Genomic DNA, 21,081 nt, shown 5'->3' with positions numbered 1-21,081 from the left:
CCAAATGAGATATGAAGTAGTGATTCTTCAGAGTAGTATCTGAAATGAACAACGAATCACAAGTCAAATAAGAATAAAGAAATTCATGTCAATAGTAAGAAGGCTAATTTTTCTTCATAAAGGTATGCTCTGCAAGACATGAATTAATTCCTCTTTTCCACTCAGTGCTGCTAAGACACCAAATGCAGCATTGTGTCTACTTGGGAGCACTATGGTTGCATAGAGATACAGACCAAAGGGACTAACTGGATTGAATTCTCAGTTTTTATCTGAGCACAGATAAAAGCAATGCGTATCATCAGATGTCTAGAAAACATTTTCGATGAGGAAAGGCTGAAGAAATTGGAGATAGAAAGGCAACAGAACATAAGACTAAGGGATGATCTGACAGATCTTCTACTAGGCAATAGTTTAACAGGAATGGAATAATTTGTTTTCTTTCTCCACTCTGTACAGGACAAAATGACCTGGGCCCAGGCTACACCCAGACTATTCAGGTTAGATATGACAAAGAAATTTCAGAGTAAGGACAACAAAGTAATACAGTAGGTCATCACAAGCAAATAAGGAAATGTCCGTTATTGGGAATATCTAGAGACAAACTGGATAAACTTCTATCAGGAATTAGGCAAGTGCCAGTGATGCCTCTCCTTATGGAGAGGAATGGCTTGATGACTCAATGATTTTCTATGGTTCTATGAATAACATTATGTATGACACAAATCCTTCTGGTTTCTCTTACTATAACACTGTAGGTGGTACTAGTATTTTTTTGCTACAGGCTTGACTCCAGTTATGTTCTTGGGTATCAGCAGTAATGGACTGGTGTGTAACACAGTGGTAGATTGTTGCTTTCCCAGTTCAGTACTTGCCAAAGTTTGTACTAGGCACCAAGTACTGAAAACTATTTTGCTTTTACGAAATTAGGTTTACTTCAGTTATAGCCAAGTTTGAATACTTTGTCTATTTACATAGACAAACATTTTTCCTGGATTTTTAAGAATTATTATGAATGCTATTTAATATATGAATTGCACAATTTTACCAAGTCTAAAATATAATTTCTTATTTTCTCCATTTGCTTTGTCTTTTTCACACCAACAAAAACGAGAAAAAGGCATTTTATATATTTCCACGTATGACAAACTTGGAAGATCTTACTCCTTCAAAAATGTGATTTTACAATTTTAGAAGCTTTTCTCAATGCACCATACTGTATTGTCCACTCCTGGTATAATTTTTTGGTGCTCACATTTCTGTTATGTGAAGAATCATAAGTTTAGTGTTACCAAATTCATGAATTCAAAGTTTTTAACTGAAAACTGAGTCTTCTGGCTGTCCATGGAGCCTGGTGTATAGAGTAGAGTCTGCTATTTTCCTGCAGTTTTCTACAAATAATTTACATTGTCCTTAACAGTATTGTGATCTTGCCACTGAATAATTTCAGTTCATCTTTTTTTTTCTTGAATGTGTTTCTGTTTTCTTCCCTTGCATAATGCTGAAGGATTCTTTGAAGCCTAGCACATTCACAGATGTCCCACTATCTACTTGGCATTCAGTTTCCTGTTTCTGTGCTGTATCTTTACATGTGGTGGTACTCTACATTTTAGAAACCATTTAAATTGCACTGTATTAACATATAGGTGTAAAATCTCATCCCTCCTCCCTCACACTTCTTGCTTGCTTCCTTAATAAACTACATTTATTTTCTTTCTTCATCTGTGAGGCTTTAGCATCGATATTCCCTTTTGACAAAGTCACTGAATACGTCCCCCTCTGCTGGGCACTTTCTGTTATCATGGAGTTGTTCTGTAACCAAACATTTTCATTTGCACTTTCTCTCCTGTTGACGAACTTAATTTTGCTCTAGTTTTGGTGCATATACTTTGCATTTATGTACTTTTATGTACTAATTTCTGTTATTTCTGTTGCATCTAGTTGTTCTCTGCACTTGCTATACAAGCAAAAAAACCCCCAGCAACATCTTCTTACTTAAATATCTTCACCTTGGAGACACCTGATTGTTTTTTCAGCATTTAGGACTAGACAGTACAGGAAGAGAAGGAATGATTTTAAGCAATACACTGTCTCTGCATGTTGCTGATAGGCACTATATCAAAATCACAGAATTTCAATAAATATGTGAAAATTTCATCAACCATTTAAAGTTGGGGCAGAACCTTGTTAATACTGAATCACAGCGATCAAACACATTAAGCACACATCTTTAAATTTCCGTGGATTTACAATGTTGTATGTTCTACTTCCCATTAAAAGACAGAATTAGATACCCTGTAAAAGTGGATTTTGATTTTTTTTATTAAAAAATAATATACACATTTATGTAATGTATGTGGAGCAAACTGATTTCAGAATAGCTAGCGCTGCCTATTGGAGGGCATGTTCCCAAGTTAATTCGCCTTCATTTGTGTCCGAGTTAAAAACCTCATTTATGAACTATTCAGTCTGTGAAATTTGGACCTCATCACAGTCCCCCATCTGCTTGTGTTTGAAACCATATCCAAAGCAAAAGACTGAAGAGTCAGACCAGACATGCCTAATTCCCCTGCAGCGTGGACAGCAGATATAACAGGAAACCATAAAGAAGCACAAGCCAGAGATGCAGTTCCTAGGACACGAAGAGCTTCTTAAACCCCTTTTTCTTCATAATTCATTCTAACTGTGAATAGCCCCATAAGACAGAACCACGAAGATACCTGCGTGTGTGTGTGTGTGTGTATGTGTGTGGGGGTGTTATGTTATTATTCTATTATTTAAAACTGTCCTGAAGAAATAAAGAATGCCACCGTTCTTTTAAACAATTCTGATTACATGAATACTAACGGAAAAGGTTACTTAGAGGTCTTATTAAGTGGTTAGTTTTCCCTTATATTTTTATAGGACTTTCATAATGACAAATCTAAATTTAGTGCTATGGCTGCTCATAAACCATTAGGAACAACACAAATATCTTTTTTATAGATGGGAAGGTAGAAGGTCCTGAAAAATAATTCTGGTTTGAATGTGTGCAAGTAAATTTATGTAAATTGCTGTCAGTCATCCATGTATTCATTTCACTGGCAAAATAACATTATAAATGATCTGTAGCCAACAATTCTTCACCTGAAGACATGCAATGCAAATATTTATTCAACACAGAAAAAGGAAATCACTTAATGATAAACATAAGTCTTACCACACCAATAGAAAAGTAGTTATTGATGATGTTGTAAGGCACTGGGTCTCCTTTCTCATCTTTATCGTTGGGTATGACTTCAAATTTCCACCTGTCCAGCAAAATCTCTGAGCTGTTCTCAATGTCTTTCAAGATCTTCATCAAATTCTCACCTTCATAACCTAGCAAAACATGAAAATGGTTATTTAATCAAACATATTAAAGTTTCATTCCATTTTCTTTCTCTTTCTAGATGACTGGAAAAATGACAATTATACATATAACACCTGAAAAGTAGGATTGTGTTTGAACTATTGACAATTGTCCAGCATCTGTCATTAAAAGGAGTACAAATACAAAGCTGATTTCTGCATTCCACTAAATAGATGTAAACTTAGATTAATTCTACAGATTTCACTGGGTATCAGATTCATACTGGAGAAAATACTTCGACCTTCAAAACTTGCTAAGCCCTTGAATTTTCCAAATGATTATAAGCAGCTATAGAAAAAGCTAAGGTTATACTTTGCACAGTGTTCTTGCTATGAAGTTCATCTCAGTATTTAAAGTCCTTTGATTTCAAAATTTATGGAAAAAAGACATACAATAGATTTGTCTGAATAAAGTCTGACAAAAGAGTGGAAAGTTAAAAGGTGTGTACTATTTTTTCTTGACTGTTTCAGTGGGGTTTAGCATAACAAATCCAAAATTTGAAATCCATACCTTACGACTTCTCAGCAGAACTGACATTTTCCATCTTTCAACAACTTACTTATGAGCCTCAGCCTGCTCTGTAGAGAGATCTTACTCTTACTTGTCAAGAAGCACTCACATGTCTTTAGGTAATTCACTAGTAGCAGTAGTTCACTACACCATATGCTCAACTCAGTAGAGAACTTGTGTATACTCAGGGGTGTGTAAATAACATACAGTACATGTATGTGCACACATAATAAGTGTGGGGCTTTTACTAAGGGACATTATCAGCTCTGGATACTACTCAGACCAAATGACTTTGTAATAGATAATTCAGATCTGTGGATTCAATCCTTCTTCAAATCAGAAACAAATTTTCATATTCAAGCAGTATGTACTTCCTGGGTCATTAACAGTTTTATCAAGCAAAGCGATTCAAAGAGTTCCTGCTCAAAACCCACTGCTGACTTATTTCTTCATGGTTGTATAGTATGTTTTTGTTAGTTAACCACCACTTAACAACAGCATGCACAATTCCATCTGTTTGCATCCTCGAGATCACTCCTCTGCAGTTTAGTTTCTGGTAGCCCTGTCTCCTCTCCCATCTACAGAAGGTCCAGAAAATCTGTGTTACAGCATTGTCTACCACAAAGCAACTGGGCAAAGAATGATGAAAGCCAGAATATTTTCATACTGTCGTTTTCCACATTAGTCTAGAGGAACCACTCTGAATGGAAGGTAGATAAATAGAAGTGAATGGAAGGGCAGGTCCTGACCAATGTAATCAAATGCCCTCATAGCTGACCCTGCTTAGAGAATGAGATTGGACTAGTGACTTCCTGTGACCCCTTCCAGCCTGACTTATTCTATGACTCTACCCTATGAACTGTTCAGAAGGTGAAGCAAGGCTGATTTGCTTGGGTTTTGGGTTGGTTTTTCTTATTTTCTTTCCTAAGTCTATATGAATAAACAATCACCAGTCACGACAGAGAAAATAAAGCAGACCCTCAAATGATCTGACAGAACATTACGGTTAACAAAGAAGTTCTTAGCATGGAAACTACTGTGAATTTGCTAAAGGCTATCTGGTAATAAGGCAGACTTTTGGAAAGGAAACTTGCTATGATTAGACAGAAGAAGGCAGAAATCTCTACAAAGGCTGAGAAGTTCCAAAAAAATAGCCAAGTTCCAAATACACATCTTAACTGAAATGACCATAAACTGACATGCTTTCACCAGAGACTGAGTCTTGCCTAAGACTTTCTTTGTGTCTCCTTCAAGTTATCCTGTCATGCAAATCCTGAATGGAAATAAGTTATTGGAGGAGCTGAGAGTAAGGCTCCATACATACAGGAAAGGATGCAAATGGTGTTAAAGGTTTGACTTTACACATGCTCTCCTTTCAGCATTCTTTGCCTTCTCATTTCCTGATAAATAGCACCACAGCACTTACTGTCTGGAACTCTCTGTAGGAGAAGAGAAGGGAGTGGATCAAAGGAACTAGTCTGAGGCCGAGACACATTTTTCATTTAATATTTATGAATATTAAAATAGATGAAACCACTCCAAACCCATTATTAGCTGTTTTCAGTAACCCTTTCAGAACAGCCTCAATTAAAATCCATTTAAGTATACTCCCTTTATAAGGTATTGATCAAAGAAATAACTGCAATATAGATGGTAAAAAGCCAACCAAACAGCTATATACTACTCTCTTTGCACCTTAGAGCCTTTTTGGTGTCAGCAGAAGCTACAAGCAAGGTATAAAGAGTGATTACAGTGTTTAATAACTATAGAATCGTTTGTATAACATTTATAGGCAACTAATTCCAAAAAAAAGGAAAGCTGATAACAGTTCATTACATACATCATAAAAAAGAAATCCAAATGTTGAGAGCAGACTTGGAAGCAAAAGTGTTTTTTTTCTATTTAATTATATAATGCAGTGTATTTTAATTTGTCTTTACCTCCTCCCCATCTCAGACACCTTGCTAAATCATTGCCAGTCCCAAGGGGCAAGATAGCAACTGGAGGATGCTTAATCAAGTTCGCTTTCTCTGTGAATAAAGAAGGAAAAACATAACTAAGGAAAAAAAAATCTAATTGTATGGTACTGATATAGTAACTGTGTTAGGTTTTCTTTCAGTAAAAGACAGTGATACACTTTTTGTATATGAGATGATGCTGCCTGCTCAGCAACAAGCATTTCACCAAGCCACTCCCTTACGCAGCCCCTTCCCCAGTCAATATCCAATCCTTAATCCTAACTTACTTGATTGTTATCACAAGGATTTTTGTAGCCCACAGATATGATAATTTACAGTATCTTTATCGGTACTTTTCTAGTAATTCAAGTCAAAGGATCTCTGTTCAAAATCCAGTGGGAAAACCCTTGTCAAGAAATACAGCCTTTCTGAAAGCTGGAAGGGGGGCAGATATCGCCCAGGTAAAATATTTCAAATCTGTAACTTGCCAAATTCCCCATTTAATTGGAATAAGTAGCATGTCTAGTTTAAAAGTGATACTTGAATAACTAAATGATTAGCTTTTTTGTTCATAGAATTATGCACAATTATCAGCAATTCTCAGCAGGAGTTCATATATCCAATGGATGTGGCAGGGACATCTTGTTATTATCCATTTCTCTTTTCAGTTTTTTTAGGAAGACAGCATTCACAATACCAGTGCGCTGCAAATCTTTAAGAGAATTTAACAGTTAATAGGATAATGAATAATAAAAGTTTAGAAGTCTCAAATCAAGGAGAAAAAAGTTTGGTTGTTTTTTTTTTTCTTTTTTATTGTGGTTTGTTTCTTTTTTATCTTTTTCTTCTTGCTTTGCTCTCAGCTAAGATTCTTTGTATATCAGGAGATCAAGGAAGAAAAGATCCAACTAGAAAGTGTCTGTTTCTTAAAATAGGTGATTTCTTAAACTTTATATGCACAACATGTGACAAAGGGCTTTGTTCGCTAAAAGACAGAATTCAAAATTTATTTCTTGCATCTTTGAAACAAATGGATGTATCACAAAAATTTCTGTGGAAGATCGTTGTTTTATTATGACAAAACCCAGGCTTTTGTTCAAATAATGCCACTGAAAGAGAAAGTAACTGCATGGCTTTTTAGACCTCATGGAAAAAAGTGATGACACAATTAACAGCTGCAAAACTTCACCCCCTCCAAGTTTAGGCAATATACCTGCTATTTATGTACATCAATTTATGATTTTGCAAGCTATTTGAGAGTTATAATCAATAGTTTGTATTTGCAAAAAGGTTTGGTTTTTATTCAAACCAAGATTAGAAATATGCCTTTGCATGGCATATTGTCATTCCTCCATGACATCATTTTTACTTTTCACTGAACTTTAAAAGGTATTCTGGTCCACACCTCCCACAAAGCACACACTTTTAAACACACTTCATCCAAACTTTCAGTTGATTCTTTTCACCTCTCTTCATCTCTCTCCTTATTTGCATTGTCACACATTCCCATTTCCTATTTTCCCTGTAGCCCCTCTAACATCAAATAAATGTTCACCTGGTGTGGAAGATATTCTCTCTGGTAAGCCTTGGGAAGTTTATATCTGTAATATCTTGACTTCTGGGCCTTCCTAATAATTTGTACAGAGGATTACAGACAACTGACTGAAAGAGCTCCAAAACTGAAATGGCTGTTAGCCCATAATATCCATTACAGGATAATGGAACATAAACAAAAATTTGGTAACTGAAAAAGCATACGAGCTAAGGTAAATGGTCTTAAAAGAAACAATTTAGATTTGAATCAGTTTGGGGAATGGACTTTGAACTGAAATGAAAATAAATTGATTCAAATTTCTTGCCTTCTGGAAATCCAGAGGACTACAAACACTGGACTTGTCTAAGGATTTTGAATATCCTTTGCAATTTGAATATCCTTTAAAATAATCATGTCCCAAACTAACAAATTTTAAAAATTTAAATGAACAAGATCTTGATTGAAATAGCTGTATCCATACTTTGGTATACAAGGAAGAGCAGTAAAATGAAAAACATGAGTCAAGCAAAACTATGCAAACTCTATTGATTACCTATGCAATCCAAAATCCAGCCTACTGTTCCATCTCCACCACATGCTAGTACTCTGAATTCAGGAACATCTCGGAAAAAATTTAACCTAAAAATAGTAAATGAAGATATCTATTTAATTATCATAAATGCATCGTGTATTATGCAAACATTTCATGGCATAAGCCATTTCATTTAATAGTAAATGGCAAGTGAACACTTGAAATAATAATCACCTCTGCTCATGCATTCATTTTTTAGACACATAAAATCCAACATTGTATTATCTGAAAAACTGAATATGAAATTGTTAATTCAAGGGTTATTATGGTACGCTAATACTAGAAATAGCTTGGACCTGATGGTTAATCCAAATCTTTGTCTCAGTTCAAATCTTGTTTGAAACTACGGTCAGAAAATGTTATCTATTCACCTAGTTGTAAACAGGTATGTAGTTTCCCAAGACAGAAAAGTCTATGGTGGCTAAATGTACTGACCACATTTCCTTGTGAGGTGCTGGCTATAAAAGCATATGAAAACAGCATATTTCTGACAGTACACTAATACTTAGTAAGCTGAGCATTTTGTGGTTGGTAAAAACAACTTTGCACCATGGTTTAATACAAAATGACTAAGCATCAAATTGAATGCACCCATTCCATCATCCTACAAACCTTAACTTAAAAGTGGAGTATCTTTGTTAATATTTGCCTGCCTATTTCTGCTTCTGTATTCATTGAGTGCTGGACAGTATCACACTTCATTTTCCATTTCACTCAATACCAATGTTCCATAATACTGAAAAGTGAGTATATATTAAAACAATCCTAAGTTGCAGTATTTTAAATGCAAAAGTATCTTTTCAGGATAGCTTTTGACACATACTGAAATTAGTCCTTACACACAAATTGTGACTGGACAAAAACCTTCCAGTAATTTTGCTGAATTACTATATAAATATATATGTGTGTGTACGTACATTCACATATATTCTATTCATTAGTGTCACAGACCTCTTAATGCATATTCTATGTGCTAGTGACCAGATCTGATTTCCAGTTGGTAAACGTACAACTAGCACATTGTACTCAAATTCTTAAACACAAATAAATATACACAATAACTCAATAACTTGCAAGTGTTTAATTTAAGCTATTTCCCATATGAAACTGTAATGCTGCACAGAGAATGGTGCTCCTGTCCCTAGACAGTTTTAAAAATTCTTTTAGGGCTCTCGATACAATCAAGAACACATGAAAAACTACAGAGTAAACGAAAGAGCATTGGCAGAGGGAAATGAAAAGCAGAACAGTAAAAAAAAATGTTATTTAAGATGTAGAAGATGACAGGACAACTTCTTAGTCTATTAGTTTTAGACTAGAATTTTAAGGTTAGCAAAGCTACATAGAATTAAGCCCATCACATTGTTGTCCCACTAATTTTCTCGGCTCAGAAGAGCTCTTAGACAATTTCAAGTGTCAAGTACAATGCCTGAAGCATGCTTACTCATTCTGTATTAAACTCAGCTTTGCCCTTCTCACCTCCTAGGTTCTATTTCACACATCTGCAGGACAAGTGCTACAGGATCTGTTCAGATCCAAAACGTCATGTGCCAAATCTGGCTGGATACACTTGGGAAACACATCTTCTAATAAGTGTCTGTGCTGAAAGACCTGCTGCTGGTAGTCACCTCCTGCCAGTGTAAGAATGGGCACTGAGATCTGCCCTGGCCCACAGGTGTGCATCTCTGTCACTTTACAAAGACCTGGCAAAGAGACAAATGCCTCCCATCATCAGCATTCCCACTTTGACCCAACATGCTGGGTCTGTAGAAAGTTAGAAGATTTAATTATATTGCTTCCAGTACTGAGGGTATTTCAGATTAATTTAATATGAAATTATAGGCCAGAGGTGACGGTAGGGTACTAACTTCTATAAATATTTAAGCATTTCTATCACATGTAACAGCTAACAAAAAGAAAGACTGGGAAAAACAAATAAACAAACAAACAAAAAAAACCAACACCAGAAGTACAGGGTTGATGCTAGCATTAATCCAGATAGGCAGAACATAGACCTAAACCTCTGTCTCCCTTTTTATAAAAAAAGCATCCTTGCCAGATGGCTATCAAATATGCTTTTTGTTTTGACTGCATGTTTAATATTCATCCAAAAAGTATAACTTCCCAAGAAAGTGAAGGATTAAAGAATCTGACAAAACTATATTGGCAAATAATTGTCAATAAGCTTCATTCATATTTCCCCTGGAGCATGTGATGTTCATACATAGCGAATTTTCCAAACATTTCCATAGCATGGCATTAAGTTCACATGACTTTTTCTTTTTATAAATTTAAATATAAAAATGACACATATATAAATAACGCATAAAAATAAAGTATAATATACCTTACACTGTATATTTGCATATATAAATATAGTGTATATAAATATACTATAACATATATCAATATTTATAAAATCAAATTAATTTATAAAATTAAATATAGTTATATAATTATGTATGTAAATAAATCTCATTCATTGAATTAGAATATGCAGCCTACATTAAGAGTTGGTAAGGGAACACAGTTTTCCATTTATAAGGTTTGATTCAAACTCACTGTTATAATTGTAAAGAAAGAATTTGAAAGATTTCTTAATAGAACTTAAAGAGTAAGTATTGCCTACCAAGATAGCTTTAGTCAATTCGTGTTTTGATAGCAATAATAGCATCTGTTACCTCTTATCCACAGAACATTTTTATATGGTTCAGGAAAAAAAAAAAAAAGGAAAAAAACTTTGAAAAAATGGTTTGAAGTGGAAATTAAAAAAATATTAAGTCTTTGTAAAGGCTTTGCGCACTGTCAGACTAAGGTAAAGGGCCAGAATAGAAAATTTAGTCCTATTTTCTTGAAGTGATTTATAAAATTGTACAACAATTCTAGGTATATATAATCAACATCAAAAAACATAAAATTATAAAACAGTACTTACAATGGGTCTCTTCCCCAAAAGTTTTATCTCTACTTTTAAAAAAATTATTTTTTAACAATTTAGAAGATTACTATTTTCAGTATCACATGACGTAAAAAGAACTGATGTCCATTATATCAATAACCACTACTGAAATTATGTCAATAACCTTGATATAAATCAAATAGAATATGAGAAACAGGTAAATCAGAAACTTTAAAACATGTATTTTATTGGTGTCAAATTAGTTTGTACTATAATTTACACGGAAACATTTAAAACCACACTTTTTTTTCAATTAATAAAAATATAGCCACTAAAAAAATCCCCTTTTCTTTATGGATATAAGAATAGGTAGATAGTCTTTTATACAGATTTGATTTTTATGGATATTATAGTAAAAAGCTTTCCTACATCACTTAACATAAGTCAGTAGAGCTGGAATGGTAAATAAGAACATTAAGGTGGTACAGACTGTAACCCATTACACCTATTCTTCAATCACTGGCAAAAAGGCAACAAGAAAGAACAGCAGAACTTCTACTAACATCTCTTCCCACAGGACAAACAAAACTCCTGATTCATTTGGGAATAAAAGATGAAAAGCCACAACTATAATAATCCACAGGAAGACAAAAAAAAAACCCAACGTATGGCTGCATGACTGCATACTAAGGCCTTAAAATAGCAGGATATTTTTGTTAGGTGAATTGTTAGATGATTCTGGAAAATGAACCATTTTTCTTTCTACTGAGAAATGTCAATACAACCAATCCTTAAATGTCGATTACAAGAGATTATCATATTTGATTGTATTTCTGTCATCAAAATTTAGAAGATCATCTAATTCTTGCCTGATGATCAAAGTCTTCTATCATTACACTGCAGCTTCCCTTTTTTTACTACACCTCCCAACTTTTCACATCCTACAAATTTCATAAGCTTCCCTTTTTTTACTACACCTCCCGGCTTTTCACATCCTACAAATTTCATAAGCATACACGTACTTTTTAGACCATAGTCAATTATTGACATAGTAATGGGCTCAGTCATAAGACTGAGCTGGAAAACCCATCAATAGACATCTTCAACTTGATAGCTCCCTTGTAAATTGACCTGTCTTAGCCTTCCCTAATCCAGCTTCTTGTCTGCTGGATTACAACAAATAAATTTAAACCACTGAAGGTGTTTGATACTAGCCTATTTTTATTTTATTCTGCCAGACACAATGTTCACATACACAGGCAATTACAGAGTTTCTGCTGAAGTAATTAGTAATTTCTGTGGATAGTTAGGGCTTGGCGGTCGGAAGATGTCATGCTGTACGGAAAGATAGGGCCCCTCTCCAGACAGCCAATAGCATTTAGCCTATGACGCAAGTAGACGGAAGTGACACTGTAAACCTAGACTATACAATGCTGTGCTACCCACCAATAAACGCCATTTGCCGTCCACCACATTGGTGTCTGTGAGCTGATGGCCCGAGCGGCCTGGGGTTGGTCGCCGTGCCGTTCCTGAACCAGGTCGCCACGCCTCTGAAGGCAACAAGTGGTGCCGAAACCCGGGAAGCTCGCCTGGAGTCAGGTGAACGGCGGCCGGAGCGGCAGGACCAGCCCGGCGGGGAGGACGCTCCTGGACCAACAAGGAGGATGGAAGCCCTTGTGAAGGTTGTATCGCAATCACATAAACAGTGGGGTATTGATTGTAAACCCAAAGATGTTACTCTCGCAGTTGCGAGGCTTTTGCAAATTGGGGTCATTGACCAGCCGGTGGATATTCTCCACCCCGAAGTGTGGGATAAGTGCCCTAAAGCATTAGCCGAGGAGATGATATCCTCGGGTTGTGGGAAAAACCTTAAGTTGTGGGGGAAAGTCGTGCAGGCCTTGCAGAAGGCCATACAAGAACAGGAGACCTGGAGGGCGGCAAAGAACTGTTTGTTGGCCACCCCAAAATTGGGAATCGGGGCAGCCACACAGACTTTGCACCCCGCAGACGATGACGACTCTGCTGAGCCTAAAAATCTGCAACAGGGCGACACGTCCCCTCAATTCCCGAACCCCGACCCGCTTATGGAGAGACAGAAACGAGTTAAATCCTTCTGGGGTGGGTTAGCCGAGGAGGCTAGGGGCGCCGCGAAAAAAACAGTGTGAGGAAGTCTGGGCTAAACCACCGCCCTATGCGCCCCAAGATGGCGCCAAGCACAAAGGAGAAGGGCAGGGCGAAGATGCCCTTGGCGCGAACAGGGAGGAAGCGCTAGAATGAACAAGCGCACACAAACGGGAGGGGGAGGAGAACAAGAAAGAAAAGGGCGATAGGAGCGGCCAAAAAGGGGACAAGAAAACGAGCAAGGGGCAAAGAACCAATCAGAACGTGCATTTCAAAAAATGCTCTTATCAGGTAAACACCCCGCCGAGCGGAAGGCGGGGCGGGTCGAGAGGGAAGGAATGGCCTGCCCACAAAGGAAGTGGGCGGGGCCAAAGCCCGACAAAAAGGTACTGGAAACTGGAAGTAACCAGTCAGTCGAGTTCCGACTCTGAATCAGACACTAGCTGGGACGAGTGGCTCGCAACTGATTCAAACTTAACAGAGGAGGAAACAGAGATAGACAAAGTCAAGAGCCAAAATGTCCCCATCCAAATTAAAGAGGAACTGCGAGGGGGAGAAATCCCTCTCATGGACTGGAGGAAAAAAAAGACTGCATGCGCCGGCTGGGCCCCATCGGCCGCACTAGCGTTCCCGGTCCGGGTGATGGACGGGGGACAGAGGGTCCACTCGCCAATAAACCCAAAGGATATACAAGCGATTGTTAAAGCAATCACGGATAAAGGGCTTAATTCTGCCATGATCTCCATCCTCATAGATGGTGTCTTCGGGGGAGACGATATGCTCCCGTTCGATACAAAACAAACTTGTAGATTGATCTTTGACGGGGCGGGGATGATCGTTTTTAAACAAGAATGGGAAGACAACTGTATGAGGCACTTAGCCCAAGTAACTGGGGCGGATCATCCACTGCATGGCTCCAGCCAGCAGCGGTTAATGGGCACAGATCCCACAGTGATTACCCCCCAGGCGCAAGCCCAGGGCCTGCGGGCCCATGAAGTTATTACAACTGCTCGTGCGGCCAGAAAAGCTATTCGCACAGCCTCTAGAGTCATTGCCAAACCATCGCCATGGTCCACAATAAAGCAAAGTGAAAGTGAGAGCTTTACACAATTTGTGGATCGTCTCCAAGCGGCAGTCGACTCTTCGGCCTTGCCTGTGGAGGCAAAAGGCCCAGTCGTAGCAGAATGTTTGCGTCAGCAGTGTAATTTGACAACCAAAGAAATCCTGCGATCGCTACCGGCGGGGTCAAGCAGTGCGGACATGATTAAGCATGTCGCGAAGGAAGAGCATCTAACCCTGATCCAGGTGGCTGTTCGCACCATAATGGCTAATGTGATGACATGTTTTAAATGTGGCCAGGCGGGCCACGTCGTAGCGAACTGCCCTCGGTTGGGGGACCTGCCAACACTGCTCCCCCCACGCCAAAATCGACCCAGAGGACCGTGTTGGGCCTGTGGAAAGAAAGGGCATTTCGCCAAAGAATGCAGATCTAAAAACCAGGGAAACGGAAGGGGGAGAGGGCACCCGGGCCGCACACAGCCCTCTCCCACTTGGGACGTGAGGCGGCCCAATTATGCCAAACCCAGGTGGGGCGAAGCGCTCCCGAACCCGCTGCCCGCTCAAGAAGCGACTGACTTTATAGTTCAACCGACAATGCAGCCGAACCTGTCCCCACCTCAGGGACAGCAAGGACCACCCCAGGGTGGCCCTGGCAGTAAAGTGTGATGACCCACCAGTGGTGTGGGGGATCTGCTCCCTCTATAATACCTTAAATGGCACCACCATTAGTGTCCCCTTTTTAATCGATACCAGAGCAGATGTTACAGTTATCCCTGAGACAAATTGGCCCCCACGTTGGAAATTGGAAGACGCCCCCATGGTGGGTGGGGTCGGGGGATTAACCCGAGCTCGAAAGAGCGTTCAATTGGTAGCAATCACGCTTCACACTGAAAAAGGACCAGAGAAAACCATTACCCTCTTTCCATATGTCATGTCAGGAGTCCCACCCCTGCTGGGAAGGGATGCTCTAACCCTATTAAAAGCCAGGGTGACAAATTTACCGTAAGGGCCACTGCCGCACACCCACTTCCACCAATTAAACTGATGTGGATCTCGTCCGACCCGGTGTCGGTCGAGCAGTGGCCCCTGTCGAAGCCTCGAATGGATGCCCTTCTCGAGCTAGTTGACCGCGAACTACAACGAGGTCATATAGAGCCTTCCACTAGCCCATGGAACACCCCAGTTTTTGTAATACCCAAACGAACCAGTGAGGGGTTTCGCCTCCTCCATGACCTGCGTGAAGTAAACAAAAAAATCCAACCAATGGGTCCCGTTCAAACGTTGTTGCCCATGAACTCTATGATACCAGCAGGGCAACCTTGTGCTGTCCTTGACATTAAAGACTGTTTTTTCTCGATACCTCTGCATAATGAAGACAAGGAGCGGTTTGCTTTTTCTATTGTGTTTCCAAACAGCCAACACCCCAAGTTGCGTTTCCAGTGGAAAGTGCTGGCTCAAGGGATGATCAACTCGCCTACTATCTGCCAGATTGCGGTAGATCGGGTGTTGACACCAGTCCGGCGCAGTGATCCGACCGCGACCATCATTCAATACATGGACGATATCTTAATCGCCGCGCCGTGGGGAAGTCAGGTGGACCAGCTAGTGTCAACGGTCTCGGAAACTCTGAAAACAAACGGGTTCGAAATCGCGAGCGCAAAAATTAAAAGAGGACCATGCGTAAGTTTTTTAGGAGTGGGGATCACAAGTTCTTACGTGACCTCCCCCAAATAAAAATCCGCTGTCACATCAAAACGCTCCATGATATGCAGCAATTAGTAGGGTCCTTACAATGGCTCCGCAACATTGTCCTGATCCCTCCCGAAACCATGGCCCACCTGTACGATCTCTTAAAAGGAAAGAACCCATGGGAGCAAAAAACTCTGACAACAGAAGCAATGAACTCTCTCGACTTTATTGAGCAACAGGTATCGTCAAGCACGCTTGCCAGATGGAACCCGAATGTGCCACTTGATCTGTATGTACACTTCACGGAGGGGGGGGGAGTGGGAGCACTAGCACAGGGCGCCCCTGAAAAAGCTCAACCAATACAATGGATAGTTCTGGGAAAACCGTCACGTGCATTCTCTCCAGGAGTTGAATGCCTCGGTAATCTCATTATGAAAGGCAGAAAACTCGCCCTAAGACACCTAGGCATCGAACCCGCCAGGATATACCTACCCTTCCGCAAACAACTCTCCGTGCAATCAGTGGTAATGTCAGAGTATCTGGCCATAGCCCTTGTCGGATTTGGCGGAGAAGTCCGGTACGCTACAAAGCCCCCCTGGACTCAAATGATGACAATTGTCAACATTGACCTCCCGCAAAAGATCATAGACTGGCCCCAACGGGGACCAACGGTCTTCACAGATGCATCCTCGGCGACCTCAACCGCGGCAGCGGTATGGCAATCAGGAGGAGAATGGCACTGCATTAAAATGACCGATCGTGCGCTTTCAGCCCAACAATTAGAAGCGACGGCCGTAGTACTAGTGCGTGGACTGTTCCTAACAGAACACCTCAACATAGTGACCGATTCAATGTTTGTGGCCAAACTTTGTTTAGCTATGTCAGGGCCCGGCGTATCAACATCCACAGCAGCTCTAATGCTAGAAGAAGCACTTTTTTCCCCGAAAGGGCACCATATCAGTCATCCACGTCAACAGCCACAACCCAATTAAAGGGTTTCTCCAAATTGGTAATGACGAGGCAGACGCCGCTGCAAAAGGGTTGTGGACGCTAAGAGATGCCCGTCAACCACACAAGTCTCTCCACATCGGAGCTAAAGCGCTAGCAAAAAAATGCGGGATCTCAGTCACCGACGCGAAACACATAGCAGCCACGTGTCCTCACTGTCAGAAAACACCACTGTGGTCCAGCAGAGTCAACCCCAGAGGTCTTAAGGCCTCCGAAGTGTGGCAGACAGATTTTACGCTCTGCCAGTTGCTGAAACCTTGAGCGTGGCTAGCGGTAACCGTAGATACATATAGTGGAGTGATCGTAGCCACACAACACCTTAAAACTGACTCCAAAGCGACCATCCAACATTGGTTAACGGCCATGGCATGGCTCGGTGTCCCTAATCAAATCAAAACAGACAACGGCCCGAACTTCGTCTCTAAATCAGTCCAAACATTTGCTTCGAAATGGGGTATCACCCTAACACACGGCATTCCGTATAACAGCACAGGACAAGCTATAGTCAAACGAGCGAATCAGACTTTAAAATCTAAATTAGAGGTGCTAGCAAAAACAGAAGGTTTTGCTAACGCCGTTCCCCCGGGGGACCAAGCACGCTTGTTAGCTACCGCTCTTTTAGCACTAAATCAATTCCCCAGGGGGGAAGAGGTAAATAGCCCCACCCAAAAACATTGGGCCACTCGAGCACTAGAAGAAGGCCCGTTGGTCATAATTAGGAATGAGCTGGGAGAATGGGAACAAGGGTGGAGGCTAGTCCTTACAGGGCGAGGGTATGCCGCGGCCAAAAAAGATGGAAAAGTTAGGTGGTGTCCGCTTAAGTCCATTAAACCGGACCTCCAGAATAAAACTAATGAAAACTGTGAGTTTTTGTTCACAGGGCCAGATCATCGGACACCCCCGTAACCCGTACACCCCGGTGGCAACAGAAGATGACAAGTCGGCAAACGTCCTGTCCAAGCCTGGAAGTTCCTCACTGGCAGAACCCAGACAACGGCAGAATAGCCTCCGCAAAAGGGGGGCTACGATGCCTTTGTGTGATCCTGATTTTGCAGCTTGTCACTATAGGACAGGCAAAACTAAATTACCATCACCATCAGCCATACAGGTGGATCCTACGGGACCTTGCAAGTGATCGAGTGATAAAAGAAAACGTAACAGTAGGTGCCCCAACTTTTACGATAACGAATTTTGATTTATTCTCTAGAGTTGGAGAACCCAAGTCATTATGGGGAACATATTGGGGTCCCAGTTCAAACCCAGGGAAGAGTTATTGTAACTATCCAGGATATTATTTCTGTGGATATTGGGGATGCGAGACCATTGTGACAAGTGATAGATGGAAACCAGAAAAAGACGACGAATTTTTGCGGGTGAGATGGGGACCAAATAAGTGTAAACATCCAAAATTCGCACGCGATGGATTACTGGCTGAAAGAGGTACTTGCTCCCATTTGATTTTGGAAATCCAAAACCCGGCTAACATGGGTTGGATGATAGGGAAAACGTGGTCAGTATTTATTCATCACGGTCTCAAAGATCCAGGAACAGTGATACAAATCATTAGAACCATGCCACAAACACCCCAAGCAGTCGGGCCTAACCCAGTTCTTAACCCACGAACATCTAAACCTTTAATATCTAACACCAAAAACAACACTGAGGACGCAGCTCCCAATGACACCGAAACTCTGAATACTTTAGAATTTGAAATGCCCCCACTACGGAAACTGCTAAACTCAACATACCAGATATTGAACTCTACAAATCCAAATATAACAACAAACTGCTGTCTTTGCTATGACATAAGGCCCCCTTTTTATGAAGCGATAGGTGTACCCTCTGACCCAGAACTAGTGGATGGGTCTAATCCTACACAATGTGTATGGAACACTGCGAGCAACCCAGGAATAACGATGCAATATGTATCGGGACAGGGCACATGTGTCGGCGATATACCCCTCGAAAAAAGGCGTTTATGTACAAACAAGACCACATTAAAAAGGGGATCGAAATCTGATTGGCTAGTTCCTGCCAAAAATACTAAATGGGTATGTTCGAAAACTGGAGTTACCCCATGTACATCTCTTAAACAACTCACCAAAAGTAATGAATCCTGTATACAAGCAATAATTATTCCAAGAATCATATACCATCCTGAGGAATTTGTATATAATTATCAAACCCTTTTAACTTCTCATCATATACAAAAACGAGAACCCCTCACTGCCTTGACCATAGCAACGCTACTAGCTATAGGGACCGCAGGGGCAGGAACAGGAATAGCCTCATTAGTCAAACAGAACCAGAAGTTTCACTCCCTCAGAATAACAGTGGACAAAGATTTAGCTCGAATAGAACAATCGATCAGCGCTTTAGAAGCGTCATTAAGATCGTTGTCAGAAGTAGTTTTACAAAACCGTAGAGGATTAGATCTGTGTTTCTACAACGAGGTGGAATGTGTGCTGCATTAGGAGAGGAATGGTGTGTATACGCAGATAACACCGGAGTCATTAGAGATACCATGGCCAAACTTAGAGAGGGGCTAGAAAAAAGAAAAAGAGACAGGGAAGCCCAACAAGGGTGGTTTGAATCGTGGTTTAACCATTCGCCATGGTTAACCACCCTGATATCCACCTTGACAGGGCCGATCGTGATGATCATGATGACACTGATCTTTGGACCCTGTATACTGAATAGAATCGTGTTGTTTGTCAAGAGCCGGCTAGAAAAAGTTAACATTATGTTGGTAGAACGCCAGCAGCTGCTTTAAAAATTTATCTACCCAGTTCTACCCCCAGTTATCCCTAAAGTTACCCCGGCTTTCACTCGTTTACTGTGCCTTATGTTTTTTACTCAAGTTTATAGCATATACTTTTTAAGAGTGTTATAAAATATAGAATAAGAATAACAATAGAACTGTTAAGATTGTTATATTTCAGTTAATTTGCAAATACATTTGTCTAATGTGCCTTATGTTTGTTATCATAAGATTTTGATACATTCTTTACTTGAAGTTAAAGTTAGTTAACGTTAAGTCTTAATAGTTGTGTCTTACGAGTAAATCTCAAATCTAAACGTTAAACTTAAACCTGAGTACAAAAATTTTCATATTAACCTATTTCGTTAAGCATAAGGAAGGGGGAAATGTGGATAGTTAGGGCTTGGCGGTTGGAAGATGTCACGCTGTATGGAAAGATAGGGCCCCTCTCCAGACAGCCAATAGCATTTAGCCTATGACGCAAGAAGACGGAAGTGACACTGTAAACCTAGACTATATAATGCTGTGCTACCCACCAATAAACGCCATTTGCCGTCCACCACATTGGTGTCTGTGAGCTGATGGCCCGAGCGGCCTGGGGTTGGTCACCGTGCCGTTCCTGAATCAGGTCGCCACGCCTCTGAAGGCAACAAATTTCCACCTGAAAGATGGCAACTGTTTCAACTACCTATACTACTCTAATTCAGTTTCTCATAATCACCTCATCAAATCTGTATGAATGTAGAGAAACTACTTATGAATAAAATACCAGCACTAGAGGACTTAACTATTTGCTGCTGAATCATGCATTTAGTTGAGTTACCCACAGACAGCACACACCCCTCCCACCTCCTCCCTTCTCTTTATTCTTGTACAACTGTTCTAGGAAATTCTGTCCCACTCACAGTAAAACTATTTCAAAATGTAAGTTGCAATGCTTTCCGTTTAGGTACCTGCACATGACTTTTGCCTCTCATGCCCAGAAGCACTGCACTAGGCAGAGCTTTCAGGTGCTCAGTCACACAAGGCAGCAGAGCAACTGCACTGTGTGAAATGGTTCAGCCAGCCTTCTTCACTCCCAGTGGCACCAAAAATCAACACTGTCAATAGCCCCAGCAAATAATAATCCACTGATATTGGTATCTCAGGATAGCTATCAGCTAAATGTGAGGTAAATTGCAAATTATCAGTGGATATAAAAACACTGTTTAACTTAGTAAATTTCTCCACTGCAGAGAAGATCAAAGTGCAAAAACAAGAAACAGAACTTAGTATCTGTCTACATTAGAGACATTTTCTCTTCAATACTCAGCGTTAGAGATGCTTTACCACTACACCTGAATAATCTGGATACAGTTTTTAAAAAAGGAGAGTAATTTAGAGATAGATGATCAGTAAAATTTGTAAATACTTTTGTCTCGTAGCTTCTCAGCCAACATTAGTATACACAGGACATGAACTTTGCCTATTACAGTACTTGCATCTAATTTTAATTAGTCGCAAGATAGAGCACTTCAGAAGCTCTGCGTTACAATTTACAGAGAAACTATATTAAAAGTTATTTC

General features: G+C 40.1%; 1 protein-coding gene across 11 annotated transcripts in view; it reads right to left on the bottom strand.

The window, feature by feature from the left end:
• Nucleotides 1-21,081, bottom strand: part of DGKB (diacylglycerol kinase beta) — a 385,269-nt gene that overhangs the window by 207,349 nt on the left and 156,839 nt on the right. For all 11 annotated transcript variants that reach the window (XM_075419231.1, XM_075419232.1, XM_075419230.1 and 8 more), the window contains 3 exons: nt 7,941-8,026; nt 5,839-5,928; nt 3,197-3,357 (listed from right to left, as the gene is read on the bottom strand). In XM_075419231.1, coding sequence (XP_075275346.1) covers nt 3,197-3,357; nt 5,839-5,928; nt 7,941-8,026 — 337 coding nt within the window. The remainder of the gene's footprint in view (nt 1-3,196; nt 3,358-5,838; nt 5,929-7,940; nt 8,027-21,081) is intronic.

This window comes from Opisthocomus hoazin, chromosome 4, assembly GCF_030867145.1.
Source record: "Opisthocomus hoazin isolate bOpiHoa1 chromosome 4, bOpiHoa1.hap1, whole genome shotgun sequence".
NCBI classification, from domain to species: Eukaryota; Metazoa; Chordata; class Aves; order Opisthocomiformes; family Opisthocomidae; genus Opisthocomus; species Opisthocomus hoazin.
Note: the sequence above shows the minus strand (reverse complement) of the source record. Positions and strands in the feature narration are given on the sequence as shown.